Source organism: Sapajus apella, unplaced genomic scaffold (assembly GCF_009761245.1).
Source record: "Sapajus apella isolate SASKATOON/1434 unplaced genomic scaffold, GSC_monkey_1.0 scaffold2, whole genome shotgun sequence".
Classification (NCBI taxonomy): domain Eukaryota; kingdom Metazoa; phylum Chordata; class Mammalia; order Primates; family Cebidae; genus Sapajus; species Sapajus apella.
The window spans coordinates 2688230-2712400 of record NW_022436942.1 but is presented as its reverse complement, the minus strand read 5'-3'; the positions used below and the strand labels follow the sequence as shown (position 1 = coordinate 2712400).

Genomic DNA, 24171 nt, shown 5'->3' with positions numbered 1-24171 from the left:
CTTGAAATGGTTGCCTATTCTGCAATTTTCTCTATGGGCAATGTATATACACAGTGTGTCTTATGAAGTCTTAGATGTCTGCTGCACAGCTACAAGGGTAAGCTCCTACACAAAGGGTGAGCAACTCTCAAGAAAGAAGGCCAAAAAGTCACGGTAACCATAGCAACCACAGTAAAGCAGTCAAGCTGGTTTTGTTAATTCAAACAATAAATGTAGCATCCATAGACCTCTACAATCCCATGAATTAAGCAGATGCTAAAGCCCTAATATTTTCAATATAATGAGGTTAGAAGGTGGAAGGAGTTTCCAATATATTAATGAGGAGTTATGGGAACTCTGTGGCTCTATTAAAACAATTAATTTATGTAGTTATTCCATATATATCACTTCATAGACTTTCAATTCAACAGTGTGATGAATAGAGTGCTCTTAGTTCCATTTTATAGATTCATAAAATGAGGTTTAATAAAGATAAGTGACTTGCCCAATATTATACAACTAGTAAGGTTAGAGCTAGGAGTTAAAACTAGATAACTCAAAATCACTAGCTATATAAAACAACCTCTTATGATCAAAACGCTAGATTATTTACATAGATAACACCTTTTAAGAACCAGGAATCTACAATGCTGAACAACATGATTTTTAAAAGGAAAAGTAGGTTTCATATATGTTTATATAATCTCAACAAGTAGCATAAGGATTCCTCTCACTAAAGAGATGGTTTTGCTTAGGAAACTACTTCCATTAGCTTCACAGAGTGTAAGGGGAAAGAAACTCTAAGGGTTCTGGAGCTAAAGGGGATGGATAAACAGATATGTGTGACAGGGAAGTGGAAGAGGCAGAAAAGGGAAGGGAAGTGAGAATGGAGGAAGACAAGAGCACGAGGCAGGGTGAATCCTCAAGTGAAATGTCCTAGGGGTGAGGATGGAGATGTTAATTTCTAGAAAAGAGATGCTTGTTGCATCTAAGAGCACAGAATCTGAAGCTAGGTCACATAGGTTTGAAACCCGGCTCTCTCTCTAACTAGCGACGCAAGGTTGGATTTATCTCAGTTTCTTCTTCAGTAAGATTGGATAACATATAGGTTACCTCACAGGCCGTTTGAATATTAGCCAAGTTAATACATGCAAATCACAAAGAATAGTGCCTCGTATTTAGTAGGTATTATTTTTTCTTATTGCTATTAATAGGTTCAATTTAAGATTGTAATATAAGTACCTCTTGTCTCCGCCCCCTCAGTTGATCTTTAATAAGCTATAGAACATATATACATCGGATTAATGTAATTAGAAAGGAAGAAATTAAGGAAGGGGCCGCAATTCATATCTCAGTATGACAGAAGCAGAGGAGCCAAAAATCTATGCACCGAGAAAGCAAGACTTTCGTGGCTAAGGAGACAGTAAGAATGTGAAACCCCCAGAGAACCGGCAAGTGTCTTGGGGAGGAGTGTACTTTAGACTGCTATAGGGCAAGGAATAAGATTAGAGCTATGAACATTTGTGTGCATGTGTCCTTATAGTAGAATGATTTACAATCCTTTGGATATATACCCAGTAATGGGATTGCTGGGTCAAATGGAATTTCTATGTCTAGGTCCTTGAGGAATCGCTACACTGTCTTCCACAATGGTTGAACTAATTTACACTCCCGCCAACAGTGTAAAAGTGTTCCTATTTCTCCACATCCTCTCCAGGACACAGATAGGGCAGCATCACACACTGGGATCTGTAGGGGGGAAATAGAGGAGGGACAGCGGGGGGTGGGGAGTTGGGGAGAGATAGCATGGGGAGAAATGCTAGATATAGGTGATGGGGAGGAAGGCAGCACATCACACTGCCATGTGTGTACCTATGCAACAATCTTGCATGTTCTACACATGTACCCCCAAACCTAAAATGCAATAAAAAAGAAAAAGATTAGAGCTAATCTCAACTAGATCCCTGAAAGCCAGGGGCACATAGCTGACATCTGGGTTATACAACGTGAGACATCTCAATAGAGGAAGGTTGGTTCCTATTGTCATAATCAATCTTAGAAGAAGGTTTTCATATACAAAAGTCATTTAATGCTGTTTCATCAACAAATATTTGTTGAATGGCTATAAAGCACTGTAGACATAAAGAATAGGATATGACCCCTACATTAAGAAAGTTGAAATTCAATTGGAGAAGCAGGGTGCAATACAAATTACAACAAAACAAAGAAGCACATGTAAAGTGCCAAGTGGGGATTAAAGAAACAAGTGCATGGGAGCTGAGATAAGGGAATGGACACCAAATGCTCCAGACAGCTAGGGAAGACTTTGTGAAGAATAAATAATTTGATTAGGACCATTCATTTGTAGATCCATTCAATCCTACATATTGATTGAACCCCAATCAATGGGCAAGACACAAGGTGTACAAAGATAAATAAATGTGGTTTCAACCTTTAAGGATTTATAATTTACTAGACAGAGCCTGATGCACAACGAAGAGGCACAATAAAGTGGCAGAAATGGGTGGGCATCATGGCTCATGTCTGTAAATCCAAGCACTTTGGGAGGCCAAGGCAGGTGGATCACCTGAGGTCAGGAGTTGGAAACCAGCCTGGCTAACAGGATGAAACCCCATCTCTATTAAAAATCCCCAAAATTAGCCAGCTGTGGTGGTGGGTGCCTGTAATCCCAGCTACTTAGGAGGCTGAGGCAAGAGAATCACTTGAACCCGGGAGGCAGAGTTTGCAGTGAACTGAGATCGCGCCATGGCACTCCAGCCTGGGCAACAAGAGTGAAACTCTGTTTAAAAAAAAAAAAAGGCAGAAATGTCACTGAAGATGTCCACAGGTTATAACAGGGGCACATAGTAAGCAGTAATCAATTCTACCCAATGAGATTTGGAACCTAAAATTGTTTCTAGGAGAAGTGCATTGAGTTGAATCCTCAAAAAGGGAAAGCAGCATGAGAAATAACACAACGCATTTGAGTAATGACAAAAAGCTAAGTGTAGCTGATGCACAAGAGAAAGGATGGAGGAGGCAAGATGTGGAAGAAGAAGGGAAAGTTGGAAAATTTGAAGAGATTAAATCATGAAGAATCTTATGGACTATAGCAGGGAGTTTGTCTTTATAGGGCAGGTGACAGATTTTAAGCAGAGGAATAGCATGTTTTTGGAAAGGTGTCTTTGAAGGCAACATGGGAGAATGATTAGGAGAAGGGCAAAACTGGAAGCAGGGACACTTCTTGGAAAACTACTTGCCACTGTCCAGGAAAAGATAAGAAGGATCTGTATGAGAGCTGGCAAAGCAGGGATTGAAATATAGAGTATGGATATAAGGGATATTAAGGGGGCAAAATCGCAGAAGTTGGTCATCAGTGGGATGTTCAGGAATAGGTTAGGTAAGGGTGGATAAGTTAAGGTCAAGGTTGACTATAATTTTCTGTCAGATAACTGGGCATATGGAGTGCCAGTCACTGAGAGAGGCAATAGCAAAAGGAGCAGTGGGTGAATGCAGAACAACAATGGATTCTATGTAAGACATGTTGAGTTTAAGCCACTTGTACACATCCCACTAAATATTCTAGAAGACAGTTGGATACAGAGTCTAGAATGTCAGTGAGTTCAGAAGCATCCAAACACAGTGAACTGTTAAAGGTGTGGAAATGAATGAGGTCAGGCTGGGGAACAAACAGCGTGAGATGAAAGAGTCCAAAGAAACTTGGGAGATGTCAGTATTCAAGAGTTAAGCAGAGGAAGAAGAATCTTTGCAGAAGACTAAGAAGAAATGGTAGGAGGTGGGAAGACAAGCTGGAGAGGGTGGTGTCCCAAGACCTAGGCAGAAAAGGTTTTGAGAAGAAAGAAAAAGTCAGTAGTGGCAAATGCCACAGAAAATCATGTAAAGAAGGATTGAAAAATATTTCGGTTGTGAAGAGATCTAGGGGAACAACTTGCCAGGAATTTATAAGTAGAACATGCAGTTTCTGATGGGAGCTGGCTTATTCCCCAGCAATATGAGGACACAAGTAAGCAAAAGATGAAAGATGATCTCATCTGGTGACCCTTAGTGGCTTAGAAACAGAAATCTAGAAAATGCTGTAATCCTAAGGATTTTTTCTAGAGATGCAACCCCAACCACCAAAAAAAAAAGAAAAAAATCCTTCACTTCTATCCACTGAACAAGCCTCTATCTAATGTTATGTGGTTGCCTTTCTCTATAAAGTCCCAGTTGACAGAACTTCCTGGTTTAAGTCTGAATAGTATTCTATTATGTTTATATACCACATTTTTAAAACCACTCATCCATTGATAAGTGAAATAAGCCAGGCACAGAGACAAATGCCACATATCACTTAAATGTGGAATCTAAAAATGTTGAAGTCATAGAAGTAGACAGTAGAACATTGGTCAAAGAGTTCAGTTTCAGCTAAACAGAATGAGTAAGTTCTGGCATTCTGCTGCACAGCAAGGTGATGATACTTAATAATAATAATATGTTATATATTTCAAAGCAGCTGAAAGAATTTTAAATGTTCTCACTACAAGCAAATGATAAATATTTCAGGTGATGAATATGGTAGTTATCTTGACTTGATCATTATGCAATGTATAAATACATCAAAACATCAATTGTACCCCATAAATAAACACAAAGATTATTTGTCAATTAAAAATTAAATTAAATTTTTAAAAAGTCCCAACTGAACACCTGGTCAGAAAAGATAATTTCTAAGAAAATCTACTCAACTTCCTCCATCACCTCCTTCTTCAACTTCCCTCAGAGGAAATCTGTGCTGCAGCTACAGCATCATGAGAATTTTAAACACTTTCTTTTCTCAAAGCGGTATTACTGATTTAGGGTTGTTTTTGTCACCCCATGCCACTTGTTGCTCGTGAGGCCTTTATTCCTAAAGCCACTGTGACTGGATGTGTTGTACGGTAATATTCAAGTTGTTCAATGGATTTGATGGTTAAATGAAGCACAATATCCCACTTTCAAATTAGACATGGCTTCTGCTGGTCATGAGTCAAGAAAGTGGCTTTTGGAATTTCTAACTATACACTTAGTTGTAAGTAGATAGTTTTCTTTACTGGCCAAGGCAAACCTAGAAAGAGCAGGCTATCTAGCAGCAAAACAGACAGCTATATAGGAGAAATAAATTCCTGTGTTCTAATCCTCGGTAGGGTGGTCATATTAACAACTTATTGTATATTTTCAAATAGCTAGAAAAGTGAATTTTGAGTGTTCCCAACACAAAGAAATGATAAACATTTGAGGTGAAGGATGTGTTTCAGAGGAATGTTCTGCTTGATTGAATAAATTGTGAAGCTCTATAGTTTCTACAGCAAATTGAATACATTTATGAGGAAAGTGTGATACCTGGTTTTTTTTTTTTTAGATAGTAATAAGAGCTAAAAGAAACACATTACTGTTACTTGCTTTCTGTGACAAGTAAACAAGAAATACCAATAATAAATTGTAATGCCCATGATTGTTGAACAAGTACCTGTGTTTGTGTGTTCCCTCCTTCAAGCAAGGCAATGCCGAGGAAAATGCCTTCTGAAAAAATTCTGTCATTTTTGGTGTTCACTATAACGTCGATGACAAGTTCCGACGCACCTTCTTTATCCAGCAGACACTGAATGTCTGACATTGATATCCCCATCTTATCTGAATCTTGTCCAGAGAAGCTTCCTGTGATTAGGAAAAATAAATAAATAAACTTTAATTGTAGAGATCATTAGCAAGTAAAGTTTTAAAATTCTTAAACCATAAAAATCTTAATCTTGAGATTTTTCCCTACAAAGTTAAATATAATTGAAGTTTGAGGCTGGGCATGGTGGCTCACACCTATAATCCCAGCACTTTGGGAAGCCAAGGCGGGTGTGGATCACTTGAGGTCAGGAGTTTGAGATCAGACTGGCCAACAGGGTGAAACTCCAATTCTTCTAAAAATACAAAAATCAGCCAGGCGTGGTGGTGCATGACTGTAATCCCAGCTACTTGGGAGACTGAGGCAGGAGAATTGCTTGAACCTGGGAGGCAGAAGTTGCAGTGAGTCAAGATTGTACCACTGCACTCCAGCCTGGGTGACAGAGTGAGACTCTGTCTCAAAAAAAAAAGAAAAAAAAACAAAAAAAAAAAAAAAAGCTTGAGTTTAAAAATATCAACGTTTGTAAAAATAGAACACTTTATTAAATGTTTGACACGTGATTAAATGTTTTTCTTAAAAATAGAAAAAGAAAACTAGCTTTATTTTGGCCTTAATTTATATATTAACAGATTATAACTTAGTTTAACTATTTTTCCAAAGTCAAAAAGCAAAATCAAGTCTGATGTTCAAATCTGTTGTTTTATGAGCCCAAATTGTATGAAAGGTTTTTTTTTTCTTTTTCTTTTTCTTTTTTTTTTTTGAGACTGAGTTTCACTCTGTCACCCAGGCTAGAGTGCAATGGCACAATCTTGGATCACTGCAATCTTCACTTCCTGGGTTCAAGTGATTCTCCTGCCTCAGCCTCCCAAGTAGCTGGGACTACAGGCATGTGCCCCCACACCTGGCTAATTTTTTCTTTTTCTTTTTTTGTATTTTTAGTAGAGATGAGGTTTCACTATGTTAGGCAGGATGGTCTTGATCTCCTGACCTTGTAATCCGCCATCTGCCCACCTCAGCCTCCCAAAGTGCTGAGATTACAGACATGAGCCACCGCTCCTGGCCTATATGAAAGTTTTTAATAGTGATTTTTAAATGACTCTTTTATATCTCTTCCCTTTACGTAAAATACTAGAGTAACACTGACATGAAGATATGTCATGAGAATCCTAAAATAAGAAAAAAAAAAATGACAGGACTTACCTCCCACCTGTGCAGTTTTTGAGTAGGCTCCTGACAGGTGTCCATTCATACCAACATTATAATCACCTTTAAAATATCGATTCAGAAGTATCTTTCTTAATGTGTTACCCTAATAAGAAGGATAACAAAGAGTTATTATTTCCTTTTCTAATAAAAGTGGAAAATGTCAGTATGTTAAATGCCTTAAATGCATTTTGTGAATGATGTTGAGGCATGGAAAAATTAACTTCATACAAGATATTATTTTCTGAGGCAAAAATTTAGTAACGCATTCCAATAAAATAATAATTTTGCTTCTCATAATAAATAAAGGGGGTGGAAGCAGCTTTTTGGAGGTGATGAACAGGTTTATGGCATACATTGTGGTGATGGTTTCACAGTGTATACTTATCTCCAGGCTCAAGTTGCACACATTAAATACATACAGCTTTTTGTATGTTAATTAATCATAATTCAATAGAGTTTTAAAATAATTTGATACTGCCAAAAATAAAAAATAAGAGTATGCTCAATAGAATGTATTCGAAAAATCACAAATGCTATAAATTTAAGATTGCTTCAAAAGCTGAAGTTCCCAGAGTTGGGGAGTATCAGTTGCCTAAAGAAGACTCAGAATAATGAACACCTAAGAATTGGAAAGCAAAGGACTTAGGTGAAGGAGTTTAGTTAAAAGAACCAGAAAAGAGCTGGGAATAGAGCAGGTGCTCAAAAAATTAAGCTTGATAAAATGGACTAAATTATATTTAAATTCCAAAATGCTTTATTCAGAAGACCATAGGCAAAAGACAGTATATTACTCTACAAATTTTATAATCCAAAAATTCCTATGTCTTCAATTTTGTACTGATTATAGGACATTTGTAAAATAACAGATTATATAATTGCTTGTATGTACATAAGAAACATGGACAACTCCAAATCTTCTCTTTTATTTCTATATTATTTTAATTTAAAAAGTGATTTAAAAGCATTATTTAAGGAATACTTGTTTAAGCTATTTAAATTAACACAACTACAGAGGTGTTATTCCCACATTGCAGGTAAGGAAACTGTGGCCCAAGAGCTTAGGTAATTGGCTGCAGATCATGCAGTTAACAGGTGATTGAACAACACCTGACTCAACTCTTGACTACAAAATCCAGCCATTTCCTCATGCCATGCTGCACCCAACCTTCATGCTGTGACATGTAGCTCTCATTACTCCTTTACTTTCTCATATTTTAGTTATTCTCTCTCTAGTACTTCAGGTACTCTCCTCAGTTCTTTTGTTGTGCTCCTCTCCTGGCTGGCAACTTCATTTGATCCTTAGTTGCACAATCACTTCTGCTGGTCTGCCTGCCAGATGGGTTTCCTCCAGCCTGGACCTTGCTTTCCTAAGCTTCTCATTCTGTTTCTGCTTATATTTCCTTACCTGTGTCTTGAGGTTCCACTGGCATCTCAAACTCAATTTGCAAAACAGAATATTCCTTCTCTTTCAAATGTTTTCCCCTTAATTTTAATTTCTTTTAAGAAGATCACATCGAAGTCTTCTATGTCTTTCCTTCACTCATATTCTATTCATTGCCTGAAATGATCTTCTTTCATCTTACTCATGAACAGGTTCTACCTTCCCTCTTCATTCTACAAATATTCATTAGGTACCAATTGCTTTAGGCACCATCCTAAGTCAATAAGATATGACCCTCCCCTCAAAGAGTTTACAATGACATGAGCACAATAATATAAACATCCACCAGGTCTTCTGAAAGCATAAGAGGACGCAGTTGACTAAGGAGGTTGCACATGGCATAGCCTCTCTACTAACTTATGTGATCATCAGACAGACCTGTATTATACATAGTTAATGCTCAACTAACATGTCCTAAATGTCATAGTGCCAGAATTTTTGAGACAGATTCTCACTCTGTCACCCAGTCTGGAATGCAGTGGTGCAATCTCGGCTCACTGCAACCTTCACCTCCTGGTTCAAGCAATTCCCCTGCCTCAGCCTCCTGAGTAGCTGGGATTACAGGCGCATGCCACCACACCCAGCTAATTTTTTTGTATTTTTAGTAGAGATGGGGTTTCACCATGTTGACCAGACTGGTCTCAAACTCTTGACCTCAGGCAATCCGCCCACCTCAGCCTCCCAAAGTGCTGGGATTACAGGCGTTAGCCACCGCACCCGGCCAGTGCCAAGAATTCTAATAGACACTCAGAATGTCTGGAGTTTGCCTATCCTTATAGCAACTTTTATTGATTGGTGCTTATATTCTTAGAAAACAGACATTTATTACTGCTTCCTATTTCATGTTTTCTTTCTTTAAGACCTTTTCATAATGGGGTATAGGTAAGTAAAGGTGATGACTAGTCTCAAAAGAAATAGCGAGGTATAAGGTTTTATTCTGCCAAAGAATACAAATCTAGTATCTACTGTCCCTTATAAAACTTAAGTACAGCACCTAGAAGAAACATAAGAAATGAAAATAGTGCTTACTTTACCTTTTGTTAAAGAGAAAGTCCTTTGAGTTGAATTAATTCCATTTGGCCAAAGAATATTTCATACAAAAGTAAATGAAAAACAAAATAAAGCATTTCTTTGGAGTCAATGTCTTTGGGCATTTACTGTGACTCTCATTATAGTAGAAGGAGATGCTATGAAAAATCTTTTAGACCCCTAAACTACAGGGTTGAAGTTATGAGTTGGGGAGAAAAATGTGAGGTCATATTAACTGGAGCACTATTTTTTAAAGTGTAGCTCAGTTTGTTGTACTATTCACTGGATCTCACCTCTACAGGCCACTCACTCTAACCCTGTAGGAGACAGTTGGCCCACTTGTAATAACCAAAGCTGACAATGTGAAAATCCAGGCCTTTTTGTTGAAATTGCACAAGTCGGCATCACTGTCTGAAAGGGAACCTGTTGTGAAGAGGACTGAACCCTTGTGAACTAGCTCCCTTTTTAGTCTCTGCAAGAATCTTTTATTTATTACTATTACTATCATTATATAGAGATAGGGTCTTGCTATGTTGCCAAGGCTGGAGTACAGTGGCACATTCATAGCTCACTGCAACTGCACACTCCTGGCCTCAAGCAATCCTCTCACCTTGGCCTCCCAAAGCTCTGGGATTACAGACATGAACCACTGCACCTGGCCCTGGAAGAGTCTTTAATTACACTTTTTTAAAAATCACACTACTGTAACAGCCCAACCAAGTGATAAACAAATAAGTTTGTTTTTTTTTTTAAGAAGAAATAGAAAACTTTTTTTACCATTTACTTTTTTAAATGCTCTTTATGCTGCTAGAATAATAAAACTATTTAAAACCAATCAAAGAGTAGAATTATGTAACACCAAATCAAAAATAAGCATCATATTTGTGATTATTTTTAAATTCCCTTCAGCAGATAAAATCACAGGTGCCTATCAGATTCATAGACAACAAAATCAAATGAGCAACATTCTCCTTATTCAATTATAGCCCAATGAAAGCATCTATTTCCTCACTATATAATATTCAGAATGCCACAGAAAAGGCTGGGGCTTCCTATTTTCTCTGTTCTCAACTCTGAAGCCACACTGCCTGGATTCAAATCCCTTCTATGCCATATACTAACTGGGGATCTTAAACAAGTTACTTCCTCACCCTGTACCTCAGCCCCTCAACTGTCAAATGAAATTGTTAATTATCTACTCTCAGAGGATTTCTGTGATAATTAAATAGTTAAAATTTACTGAAAGTACTTGGAACAGTTCCCAGCAAATAGTAAGTGCCATATAAATTGTGCATTGTTGTTATTATCCCTGCTAGTATTAATAATACCCAGATCGTAGGAACGGGCTACAACTTGCAAAGTGCTTTTTCAGACACTTTCTCATATAATACCAAGCCTTTCCACAAAAGTAAAATAAACTGCCAGCATACTAAGAAAATGGCAAAAATTATAAATGATAAACTGCCCCCAAATCCTAGCTTTTTAACTATTCATCAGTCCTTAGAATTATACACTTATTAGCTAACATGGCAAAGTCACCCTAAAGCATGAATATACTTCATGATATAAAATGTACCCTTACAACTTCAACTAAAGTTGGAACAAATTCTATCTTGGTTCAAACTTCAGTTTTGTGCTAAGACAAACTCTAGTGCTAAAAATGATTGATGAATAGGGTACAAACAGAACAAGATTCTGTTATGTCTTAGTGATCTTCATTTAAGAATAAAAAAATTCAGGTATTGCTACATCACAAGTTCAGCAGAAACTGACTTCTCTTGTCGACTATCAAGTTCTGACTAAAGGAGTGAGAGACAAGGACTGTGTCCCAGTTTGCTTTGGGGCATTCTTGATAGTTGGCACTCTCTGTGCAGTGGTGGTAGTTTAAATGTGAGTCATTTCTCCAAATTACTTTAATTCAAAAGACACTGTAAAACCATTGCCAGAAATTCTGATGCCAGGGTTACAAACAATTGTCTCAGTACTATAATTGCCATGGCAGAAATTAGGGACGAACTAAAAGCACGTTAGGCCATTGTGAAAAGAATTTCACCACAGTTGAGAAGTTTGACTTCTGTGCTGGTTCTTCAAACCCAAAATGCATTCCTGATGAGCCTCCTGTGGGAGGTCTCTCTGTTGGGTGAGGACAAGCAAGGAATGTCCTTTACAGCCTTTTCAGTACCAGAGTCAATTCCAGGCCACAAGACACTACTTTTAGCCAATGTCTTCATGTGAACACATCCCAGATGTGCTAAATGTAATGTAGCCAAGATAACTAACAACCACCTTCTGAAATTACAAAATATCTCCATAAAAAGTCATCTTTTGTGGCCAGAGAAGTCATGCTGACGGTTTGTGAATATCTGGGAGGATTGGGTTTTTCCTGCCCACTCCCTATTATGCCAAGTCCAATGCATCAAAAATTAAAAAGCTCAGAAATCATTGCTTTTCATGGATAGGAAAGATAATCAAATTTACACATCCTAGAAAGGACTCAAATTTTGTTTCGTTTTTGAGGAAGCACAAGTCCATTTGCCTTAATGGGGGTTAACAGCCTTAGGAGTGAAGAGTTCAGGGACATGTGATATTTGAGGTACAGATACCCACATTCATTCCCATCCCCTTAGAAAAACAATTTACTAAGGTAATATTTTTTCTATTACGTAAAATATAATCAAGACATCACGAAAAAATGACAACCAGCATCCTAGAAAACTAAGTCCTCAACTAGAAATTCAAAAGATAATGTAAACTGCAAACTAAAGATGCCCAATTTAAGACTTATCCTCAAAGATTTATGATTAGCTACTAATCAGCTAAGACAAGACCTATAGGGAGGTGATGATATGTAACTGTTAGTCTCCCCATAGTCCCATTATAACATTAAACTTGGTATTAGCATAATTAGTGTTTCCGTAACCTTTCGGTTTAGTAACAATATATCTGATTAGGTATTTTTCCTCATTTGAATTCCCAGGGGTAAAAAGGTACATTTCTCATTTCAATACATTATTATAACAACTGTATCTTTGTGGAGTGACATTCTGTCCTTCATTATAATCACCTATATTTTCAGAAAACTACTTAGGGAAAATATGGTCAATCTCCTATAATCTAGCTATCCAATTATTTGAATGTCTTAGTCTCTCTGTCCAAGAAGTTTATGTCAATTTCTCTTCCTGTTGCCTTTGCCTAGCTTTCTTAAGACAGGAAACACAAATTTCAGTAGGAGTAGTTACATGTACTTAGAAGATGCTATTCATCAACACAATGACACATTTGTTACACTCTTGAAAAATATACGATGTCTCAATGATTTTAGTAAAGAGACTTGTGAAAAAAACAAGACTGTGGAAAATGTTAGAACCAAATATCCATTCACCATAATAGCAAGCTAATTCCAAAGTTATTCTTTCCTTGTTTTTATTAATTGTAAGACATTTGTCACATTTCTGCCATGTGTCAGGAACTACAAAAGTGGATGCAAAAGTAATTCTGCAGCATATGCTGAAAGAACTTTCGGATATGTAGAGTTGAGACATACGGCACTGTTTTCCAGTATAAATAATCCTCACCAGACCATTTGACTTCACTGGTGAAATTTAAATGTTTAAACAGTAAATGATGAGGTTTAAATATTTGATAATGATGTTGAATATAAACTTCAATAACCACTCTGAGTTTATCAACTATCCTAGCCTCAAGACAAACAGGGTTGCTGAGAAGGTTTTGTTATGAGATGATTCTATACTCCACAGACAATGAGGAATAAAGAAAACTGTATTTGTTTTCTTTGGGAGACTAATTAAAACCTCCCAGTATTTGAATTCCAGGAACTACACTGACTAACATCAAACTCAACAGACCCTTCTACCTCAAACATTTTAAATACAGAGTTTGCTGAAATTCAGAGTTTAAGAACTTATACAACCTCTCACCAATAGGACTTGAGAATGGATTTTACTGCTTGTAACTGTTTGGTTTTCTGAATAAGCAGTCTTTTAACTTTCAGAACAAAACTGAGAGGGGGGTGAATAAGCAAGAAATAGCAGACAAGCTTTAGATATCATCTCCTTATCGAATGACTGTATTCACATAGCATAAATCAGTGCCTCATAAAATCACACTCAAAGGACAGTGGCATACAATCATTGAAGTAAAGCCCATAATCCCCCCTGGTATATGGTATAAAAACCTACTAGAGTCCTATTTGCTGCTGAAAAGAATGGAATCAGTGCTGCCAGTGCAGGTGTATGTACACACACCAAAAGACTGGGGAAAATGGAATGTCAAGAGGTAATTTCAAAGCTTCTGCAAAGACTATGGCGCTGGGGGGTGGTATGGATAAGTGTGTAACTCAGTAATGGACTCAGCTTACAGCGCATCCCAGAGAGCACAAGAGGAAAAAGCAGGAGAGGGAAGGAGATTGAAATAAATGAGAACACTGACAGTCATCTGAATAGCAATATGAACTTCAGTGGGAGAAAGGTCTTCCACCTGGACAATGGGGAAAGTAGTATCTAGTTTGCTGTTTTAAAGTGCTACTCCCAGATTCTGTGACATCTGTTATATTTCTACATTCATTTAGTGAAGATAGGCACAATTTTGGAAGGTGGTGTCACAGGAGGTAAGGAACAATACATACAGGGACATATCTCCAGCACTATCCTACACTATATTGGCCTTTCTGTTTCTATGGAATTTCTTGCATTCTCAACAGTAGTGCAGTCCTTGATCTTCAAGCTGTGACCTCCTGATCTATGAACAAGAAAATGTGGCTTAAAGGGCAGTGAGAGCAGTGCACGGCTCTGAAGAGCTGGCAAGGAAACAATGTGGAGAAGACTGCACCCCACCAACACACACACACACAAAGTGAAAGACAAACACCTCATTATTTTTCCCCAAAATTCTAGAATTAAATTATTCTTAAAAGAGAGGAATAAAACTAGCACAGGTATTAATCAATCAATGCAGTATTTGACAACGTATGTATGAAGCCAAATTTTAATGAACTCAGGATACATTTAGAAGTTCCTCAGATAAAACAGTCTATGGAATCTATGATAGAGAAGTTGTACATGGCACAACTTCAAAGGGAAGCCTTCAGAATTAAATGAGATAATATCTACACACAGTTTAATACATAAGAAGCTCAGCTTATGAATACTCCCTGCATTGGCAGTGATAACACACGTTAGCAGACCTTAGTGGAAATGATGTCTCAGAGAGTAATGTGATTGGTTTGAGTCTGAGTTCTTCCACTTATTGGCTTTGTGATCTAAAGAATTTTACTGAACTGCCCCAAGGCTCAGTTTCCCCATCTATGGATAATAATATTTACACTGTAAGGCTCTTTAAGGATTAAGGAAATTAAATATGAAAAGCTTTATGTTCTTAACCCATCATAAGTGCTAAACAAACAACTACTGTAATATTTTATTTTATATTTAAAGGAAAGTATGAATAAGTTTCACTCTGGGGAAGATTTGTACAATTTATGACATAAAAAGGATATTACGATGCCCAGTGCCACAAGACAGCCATGGCTTTCACAGTTGACATAAATATCCACTTCCAACCTTCTACAATTTTTCAAGAGAAGGCAAATGAAAAACAGCATTCATTTGGTGAAAGATTACTTTGAAGCCAATTTCATCAGTATGCTATAATTTCTTAAAAATAACACTTATTTGTGGATAGGTTTCAACCCACCCCATTACATGTATAAAGCAGAATTCTTCAGAAGGTAATTTAGACAGACTTTTCTTGAAGTATTGTTATAAGGAAAATCAACATTCCATGTTCTGTAAGGAAAGAGTTATTTTCCCTCCTATTGGGTTTTAGCACAAGAAATATATTAAGTATGTTTATAAAGTTATTATCATACAACAATTGTTCATTAGAGGAAAGGCTATGCTTCCTAATACATGTACATATGTCTCTCCATATCCACAGGGTACCCCTCTAAGTCATTTTTCACTTAACATTCAGAGGCTTGCAAAACAATGGATGACTGGTATTCAGAATACATGAATATACAAAGAGTGTTTATAAATCAATTAGGATCTTGTAGAAAAGTTGACAGAAGAACTGAACTGGGATTTCATATAAGAAACACATATGGCCAATAAACATAAAAAAATGCTTACCTTCATTGGTAATCAAAGAAATGCTAATAAAATGGTGGAGACACCATTTTATCCCAAATAAATTGACAAAAATTAAGAAGTTTTACAAAACCAAGTACTAAAAAGGACATGGATCAAGAGAATGTGGGATGCAAATTGGCATAGCCACTCTGGAAAACACATCAGTATATGCGCTCAACCACCAATTTCACTCTCTGAGGAAATGTGCTCAAGCAGACAAATAGTAACACATCCTAAACATTCATATCCACATTGATAGCAATAGAAAAACAAACAATAAGCAAAGCATCACCTGGTATCAACCCAAATAACAAGTGACAGGAAAATAGACAAATAAATTATGGTATATTCCCAAACTGGAATAGTAACAGTAGTAAACATAGATTAAATAGAGCCTCACTGTAATACACACCAACCTTGGTGAATGGTAAAAATAGAGTAATGAGAGAGAAAAAAAGGAAAGTCCTGGAAGACATGCAGTGTTGTATTCAAAAAGTGAACTACCACTTGCCTCTAGAAGGGGAGGCCAGAACACATAGGTAGACACAAGTTACAGGTAATGTTCTCATTCTTCAGTTGGCTGAGGGACTCATGGATCTTCATTATGTTATTATGCTTTATAGTTAAAATTCACGTTGTACATATTCCTTCATAAAACTCCAATATTATAGTAAAAGAAAATCCTCAAGAAATCATGATGACAGCTTCCTACATAGGATGTTCTGTTGCTTTCCAGCTGTCTTTGAATGCTGCCTAAAATCCATAGCATTACTTTAGAGAATGATACATGATGCAACACCTACAGACTTGAGCCACTGTCATCATTGTCTTCTGAACAATCCACATCTTCCTCGTGCCACACAGCTTCTTAGTCTCTTACCATGCTCCCTTCTGCTTGACATTAACAGATGACGTTCTCTTTCACCAGCCATGCTTTCTGTTGCCGGACTCCTAGCTTTACTTAACTTCTACTCAACTTTTAGATCTCAGCTCAACCATATCTTCCTCAGAGTCATCCTCTCTAACTCACCAAGTCAATTCTCATTAAGTCCTCTTATAACAGCTTGTACATCACCACGTACTTTAGCTGTATATTTATTTATACCAACCTTTCAATTCTCAATGATTTTCATCATTCTCTATTAAATTATAAGTAACATGAGGACAGGAACTGTACCTTTTTTTTTTTTTCATTTTTGGCTGACCACTGACTCCTACACCTAGTCCAAAAGCTACCAAACTAAGTATTCAATAAATATTTTTGACTAAATGTATGAATCAATAATTTTGAATGAGAGATCACTCAATTTATCAACAAAATTTGATGCTGATATATGTTGTATATCATGTCTGATAACTTTGAAAAACATTTGAGATTTATTCAATGTTACTTGCATATTAAATATTTTTAGAACAAGGCTGGGTGCCCTGTATTTTTAGTGTTAATACAAGGCATCCAGCCTTGTACTAAAAATATTTAAATCTTTAGCATCATATTAAAAATACAAGGTGCCCAGCATTATACTAAAAATACTTAATATGCAAATATTAAAGTGTATTATTGGTTCATGCCTATAATCCCAGCATGTTAGGAGGCCAAGGCAGGAGGATTTCTTGAGCCCACGAGTTCAAGACAAGCCTATACAATAATAGGAAGACCTCTTCTCTACAAAAATTAAAAAAAAAAATTAGCCTGGTGTGGTAACACATGCCTGTGGTCCCAGCTACTCTGGAGGGCTAGGCAGGAGGATCACTTGAGCTCAGAAGTTTGCAACTGGTCTAGGAAACATAGCAAGCCTTCATCTCTATTAAAAATAGGAAAATAATCCAGACGTGGACACCTGTGGTCCCAGCTACTAGGAGGCTGAGGTGGCAGGATCACTTGAGCCTGGGAAATCAAGGCTACAGTGAGCCATGATTGCACACTGCACTCCAGCCTGGGAGACCCTGTCCAGCCTGGGAGTGGGATCCAGTCTCAAAAAAAAATTTAGCACATAAAACTCATTACCTATGGTCGACTGAAAGAAGGAAATTATGTTGAAATCCAAGAAGCAAAATGTTAGAACACTTAAAAGTAAAGATGCACAGTTTTAATATTCAGCCCAAAGATTGGAAGTTAAAATACTAATTAATGATCACAGATGTATCATATTGCAAGAGAACACACTAACATCCCAAAAGTTCAGTCCAGGTTATTCTCCTGTTACAATATGTCTATTGCATAGGGTTTTCATATTTTACTAAAAAAACTAAGAAACCACCTTAACGCTGCACATCCTGCAAAGATCTGACTCAGCAACACCATTTCTAATATTATGTGAATATGTCAATTTGAAGAGATACAAATTCACTGTTCTCTTTTTAAACTATTATGTTTGAATGTGTCATAATTTATCACAGAAGATAAAGATAATTCTTTTATCTCATTTTTCCTCATGAAATAAAAAAATCATTTCATTTCTTTAGTGTTTATTGCCATATTAAAAATGATATAAATCTAATCTTAATCATTTCTTGCATCTGTTTGTCCAAGAGGCCACATATTTGGCCTAGTTTAATATAAGCAATTATCTGCTCCCATGAGCTTCTAATTGTGTTCTACATGTAAACCATAATTTTCAAAGAACGTTGCAGAGAGAAAACTATGAGACAGTGATTTAGTACTAGTGAAAAATAAAAATCCCTTAAATTTTCATCAACATTTCAAAGCACCAACACAATTATTACTAAAAGAAAATGAGGTCTCAGTTCAAACAAGCTTAGAGATGTCTGAGCTAATTAACGGGGCCAAGTGCCAAATGCTTACCTTAAAAAGGATCTTTTTAAGAAAGGCTTTATTAGACTTATTATGGTCTTATGAACACTATTTTGGAAATCAGTTTGATTCCCTGTGGCATACACTATCTCAGGTATTTCACTACTTTAATGCATTTAGAACTATAACTGAAATCAGGGCACTAAGAAAGTAAACCCTTATTTTTAATAACATGCAAAGCGTATTTGCTGGCAAGGAAGCATAGCCGCTTGGTAGTACTGTGGTGCTAGCCTCTGAATTATAAATGTGGATTTTCACAGGTTTGTGAATCACCTATTGAAATTAGCTTCTGGAAGAAACAAGATGAAACATTTTCAGGCTGAAAAGAAAGCTTAAAATCTTTAATAAACTTGATTTGAGGTAAACCAGCTTTTTTGAATTAGTGAATTGAAGAGATGAAGAATTATTTCAGTGAACTAGAGGTTGTTGATGCTAATCTAATACTCCTAAACTGGGGAAGAATAAGTCAATGAATATCTCTCTTCTCTCTCTCTCTCTTGCTCTCTCTGTGTGTGTGCATGTGTGTGTGTGTGTGTGTGTGTGTGTGTGTGTCAGTGTGTATATATGCAATATACACATATATCTATTTTTGTACTCATAGACATTGACGCATATTTGTAAAATGAATTAGGTCTTTGAAGTTTGAAGATTCTTCCTTTCTCCTCTGGGTGCTGGTAAGCATAAATGACTGGGTTGCCTTCAAAAAACAAGTGGGCAAGCAGATCTTATTTCTGCTTTATTTCATTGATTCTAGCACACACAGTTTTTCACCCCACATTTTAAAACTTCTGAATTACAGGTCACTTTAAAATAAATGGTGCAGTATAGTTTCATTGGCAGCATTTATTTCTTTTTAGAGATACATAAAATTATGGTATGCCTTATTTATGACTGACCATATGTTAGAATTGATGAAATATATTGAATGAAAAAATAAGTATACCTTTTAATCTGGCATCGTATCAAATACTCATTGCTTCACAGTATGTGGCATCACTATTATACTTGTTTTCTAGTTAAAATAAGTAAGATGAAAACATACAGAAATTTAGAGATTTAACCTTTGAATCAAACAGTTTCTTTTGAGTGTTTTCCCTTTTTCATGATACATGTTGTATATGTAGCCCAATTCAACACCATAAGTTTTGACATCACATGCCCCAAGAGGGCTTACATTAAAATTAGCAAGGAAAATGACAATATTGATAGAGATGAAAGGTATATTTATCTTACAAATCAAGAGTAATGGAAAAGCAAATAGGTAAGAGACACACATTGAACTAATTTATGAAACATGGAAAATATTAAATTTCTCTCTGTTTAAAAAAATGCACCTTGATACCACCTCACACCCACTGGGATGGTAAAATAAATGATCTGGAGACACGGAGAAAGCTGACATTGTGATCTTAACAATAACACATGTTGTCGAGGATGTGGAGAAATTGGGACTCTCATACACTGCTAATGGGAATATAAAATGGGGCAGCCACCTTGGCAGTTCCAAAAAATTAAACGCCAAGTTACTATACATCCCAGCAATTCCACTCTTCAGTATTTACCCTAGAGAAATTAAAACAGAGGTCCACACTAAAACTTGTACAGAAATGTTCATTGCAGCATGATCCATAATAGCAGAGACAATCCAAAGAACCATCAAATGATGACTGGATAAACACAATGTGGTACATGCACACAATAGAATATTATTTGACAACAAAAAGGAACTGAAGTGCTGAGACCTGCTAGAACATGTATGAGCCTTTAAAACATTATGCCAAGTGAAAGGAGGCAGTCACAAAAGACTACATATTGTATGATTCCATTTATACAAAATGTCCAGAAGAGGCAAAATCATAGAGACAGAAAAATAGATTAGACAGCAACAAATAGCCAAGGGCTGGGGCTGGAGAGAATAGAGAGTGACTGCTAAGAGGCATGGGGTTTCTCTTAAGGGTGATGAAAATGTTCTAAAATTAAACAGTGACATTGGTTGTAAATCTGTAAATATACCAAAAAACATTAAATTATACACTTTTGTAGGATGAATTATACAGTATATGAGTATCCCAATAAAGCTGTTACCAAAATATAAAATAAATCCATTAGATTGGTTACGGAAAATCACTCCTTAAGTGATTTTAAAGTACATCTCTTAGGGAAAATCATGTCAGTTCTGTCCAAGTTTTTGCTAAGCAGCTGAGCTGCTATTTGCCATAAAGTTCTTGCATTTAACTGCATCTGTGCAACAGATATATTATTATGGCACATGTTTTGAATGTTACATCTGTTAGTAAAATGTAGAGAGGCTCAAACTGCTAATTAAGTATAAAATTATATATGTCAATTAGGAGCCAATTTCTTGTTAAAATTGTCTAATGTTTAGGGCACAATAAATCAAGCTAGTATCTGGAACTGTTTGAGTCTTGACCTGCGTGGGAAGGAAGTCCAGTGCACTGAATTTAAGCTAGACAGTTTCCATGGATACCTCACACTACTTGAGGTGTAGAAACTCAAAATTATAAACAACTTCATGGAAATTATGCTTCACAAAATATATTACTTTAAAAATGATCTCATCTTCCTAAAAAAAGATCCCGGAATTTATTTTGTTAACAAGTAGATAAGGGTTTTTTGTTTGTTTGTTTGTTTGTTTTGGTGGGTGGGGGCAGGGAGAGAAGGGAAACAAATTTAAAAAAAATAGTTTTTAAGTTCCTTTGTAATTCATATAGGAGGAAGAGACATTCATACTGTTGCTCTCATCATTAGGTTTACAGCAAACCTCAAGAGTTTAAAGACAGTTTGTTTTTATAGGAACTAACTGTATTGAATTATGCCAGCTGAGTTTAATTAATCTAGCCACTGCATACTAAGATGCTAGTCTTTCCAAATAAACATACACTATAATTACAACCAGGCTACTCCACCCATTATCCTTTACTGATTCCCATGAAATAAGACTACACATCTTCCAGATGTGACAGAAAAGCCATAATGGTATTTGCCAACCATTTCAGAATTATACAAAATAAAGGATAAGAACACATGTAACCTCCATAAGAAAAGAAGGTGTTTCCCACAAGACTTTGTTGACAAGACCTGACCACACACCTGTTTATTTACAGCTTTAGTGGGCTGGAGAAGAAGTGAGAAGATCACAATGTCAGGTTTTTCCATGTCCCCAGATCACTTGCACTGGTAAGCAATCAGGTCCCAGAACTTCAAAGACAATCAGCATGCACAGTAATGTTGTCATTTTCTTTGGACCACCTATTCTAGTCATTACAGGAGGACCCGCAGAAGTAAGGTAAAGAACACAAATTGTTTTAATAATGGAGACAAATGAATTAGTAAATTTGAATAGAATTAAACTAATATTTGATTGTGTATCAGGACAACTTCACAAATGTCATCTTATTTGGTGCTCACAGGAAACTAACACCTAGCTTACCAGCAAGAGGCAACTGCATTATTTGCTCTTCCAAAATATTTTTGAGGAGTGTACATTTGTTTTAATTTAAAGCAAAATAAAAACAGCTTTTTGAAAAATTATAAAATGTTCACTAGACATGTTGAGGGCAGAAGTTGATAGCAAAAGGTCACAAAAAGAACTGTGCCAATAAATATACCTATATTAAGTAGATCTCTGCTCTAATAACATGTTCTATGCTATTGCCAACTCTCTTCCCCTATTTCAAATTCAATATCATCTTGACTTGCCCAAATTCTGTGTTCTTAGTCTCTTTTTTTCTGAGATATAACCAATCATTTCCTTGCAATCCTTCTTGCTTCTTCCAGGTGTCTAATTGTTCAAAGGTAGGAGAGTGCTCCACAAGCATCACCCAGTCAATGGTATAGGAGCACCTTTCACACCTGTGTTTGTTCCACTGCTCCCAGGGCCTTTACCACCAAATCCTCCTTCCTCTTCTGATCTGTTTAAATGTCACTGTCTTCGAGATGCTGTTTCTGATACCCCTTCCCTAGCCCAGCTTGTGTCCTCTGGGTACACACTCATACTACATACTCATACAGCACTCTGGACTTCTCTTTCAGAGTAAATTTAAAACAGAAATTAATTAATCCCTGTCCAACTATTTGGTTGGCATATGATTTTCTCACTAAACGCCAAGAGGGTAGAGTGATTTGTTCATCAATGGCTTTCCAGGGCTGAGCAGACATTCAATAACTTTTTAAAAAGTATTTACTGTCTTATTCATTTTTTTTCTGTATCTAAGTACCTCTGCATTCTGTCATTTCCATGATTTCCTAACAGATTTTTATCATAGAATTCATATTCTTGCTTTTCAAAATCACCTAAAAAGTCATACTATGACTTTAACATTCTTTATCCTATTCTGACCTCTGATGAATAGAAAGTAATTACTCTCAGCATATGTTGGACCAATGTGTAAACGTGTGTGGGGTCGTGTTTGGGACATGAGCTGGAGGCTGGTAGAACATAGCTACACATCAAGTCTCGATGTCTAAGCCATCTCTGCCCACCATTTGCACCCTCAGGCTCCATCAGTTTCTTTAGTCCTGTCTTCCTCAACGCCTTTCCACACAGTTTTAACATTCCTGACTCTAAAATTTCCTTCTCTGCAACATCTGTCATCCTAAACAACCTCCCAGAACCTTTCTGCCTCATCTACTCTTCATCTCATTTCAATCCTCCATCAAAAACATATTTTGCTCTTGCTTTACCTCTGTGAAAGGAAAATAAATCTCAGGACCTCAAAATGACTAAGCCAATGGGAAAGTCAAGCTGGGAACTGTGTCAGACAAACTTGCCTCCCATCTTATTCCTAGATAAGATAGCTACAAAGACTTAAAAAAAAAAAAAAAAGCTGCATACTTCCCTCACAATTTGCCACAAGGAAATTCCTGTGGGTCTCCAGATCTTTACCCTAAAACTATTCTGTTGAGTTTCACCCTGGCAACATAAATTGATAGCTTATCTTCACAGGTATGGGACAAAGAGCAGAACTCAAAGTCATCCCTCCGTTCATCTGAGATAAATGCATATCTGATTGCTTCCTCTGCCCTACTGCTTATGTAAAAATGTAGATTCACCCATCCAGACTAAGGCATAATGACTATTTCTCTAAACACACCCCCACATGTAAATTGTATATTGAGTGAGAGCCTAATCAAAGACTCAAAAGAATGCAATCTTTTGTCTCTTATCTACCTATAACCTGGAAGCCCCAGCTTGGAGTGGTCCCACCTTTCCAGACCTAGTCAGAGTACATCTTGCACATGCTGATTGATGTCTCATGTCTCCCTACAATGTATAAAAGCAAGCTGTGCCCTGACCACCTTGGGTACATGTCATCAGGACCTCCTGACGCTGTGCCATGGGTGTGTTCTTAACCTTGGCAAAATAAACTTTTTACATTGATAGAGACCTGCCTCAGATACTTTTGGGTTTATACCTCTTAGCGGACAGGGAAGAAAAACAATTTTTAACTCTAAAGCATATGAGCACACACTTTACTGTAAGACACTCTGCAGTTATCATTGTGAGACAGAATGCTGCCTGTATACCCAGGAGATTTCACAGATTTACGAAAGCCATTTTCATCCTGCATTTTCAAAGCCCTTGCTTAAATCAGAATTAAGATTCATTATGCTATTGCCATGATACTACATTTCAACCCTGTGAAAAAAGGATATTAATTTTCTTTTTATCCTGGAAAATGTAAAAAGTTTTATAAAGGTCCATTGTCAAAGATACCATCAGGTATCCTCGCCCTATGAATCTGTAGTCACCAACAGAAGGGAGTGAAAGACAGACCCACTAGTTTACTGCTAAAAGAAGCCAAGTGTCAAAGGACAGCTGGCTGCTCACCAAATCCTCTCCCTTTTCTTCTGGGCACACAAGAAGACTACATTTCTT

General features: G+C 36.8%; 1 protein-coding gene across 6 annotated transcripts in view; it reads right to left on the bottom strand.

The window, feature by feature from the left end:
• The window catches only part of ITPR2 (inositol 1,4,5-trisphosphate receptor type 2), a 492164-nt gene that overhangs the window by 146677 nt on the left and 321316 nt on the right, over window positions 1-24171 (bottom strand). For all 6 annotated transcript variants that reach the window (XM_032284102.1, XM_032284097.1, XM_032284122.1 and 3 more), the window contains 2 exons: window positions 6833-6941; window positions 5486-5673 (listed from right to left, as the gene is read on the bottom strand). In XM_032284102.1, the coding sequence (XP_032139993.1) occupies window positions 5486-5673; window positions 6833-6941 (297 nt within the window). The remainder of the gene's footprint in view (window positions 1-5485; window positions 5674-6832; window positions 6942-24171) is intronic.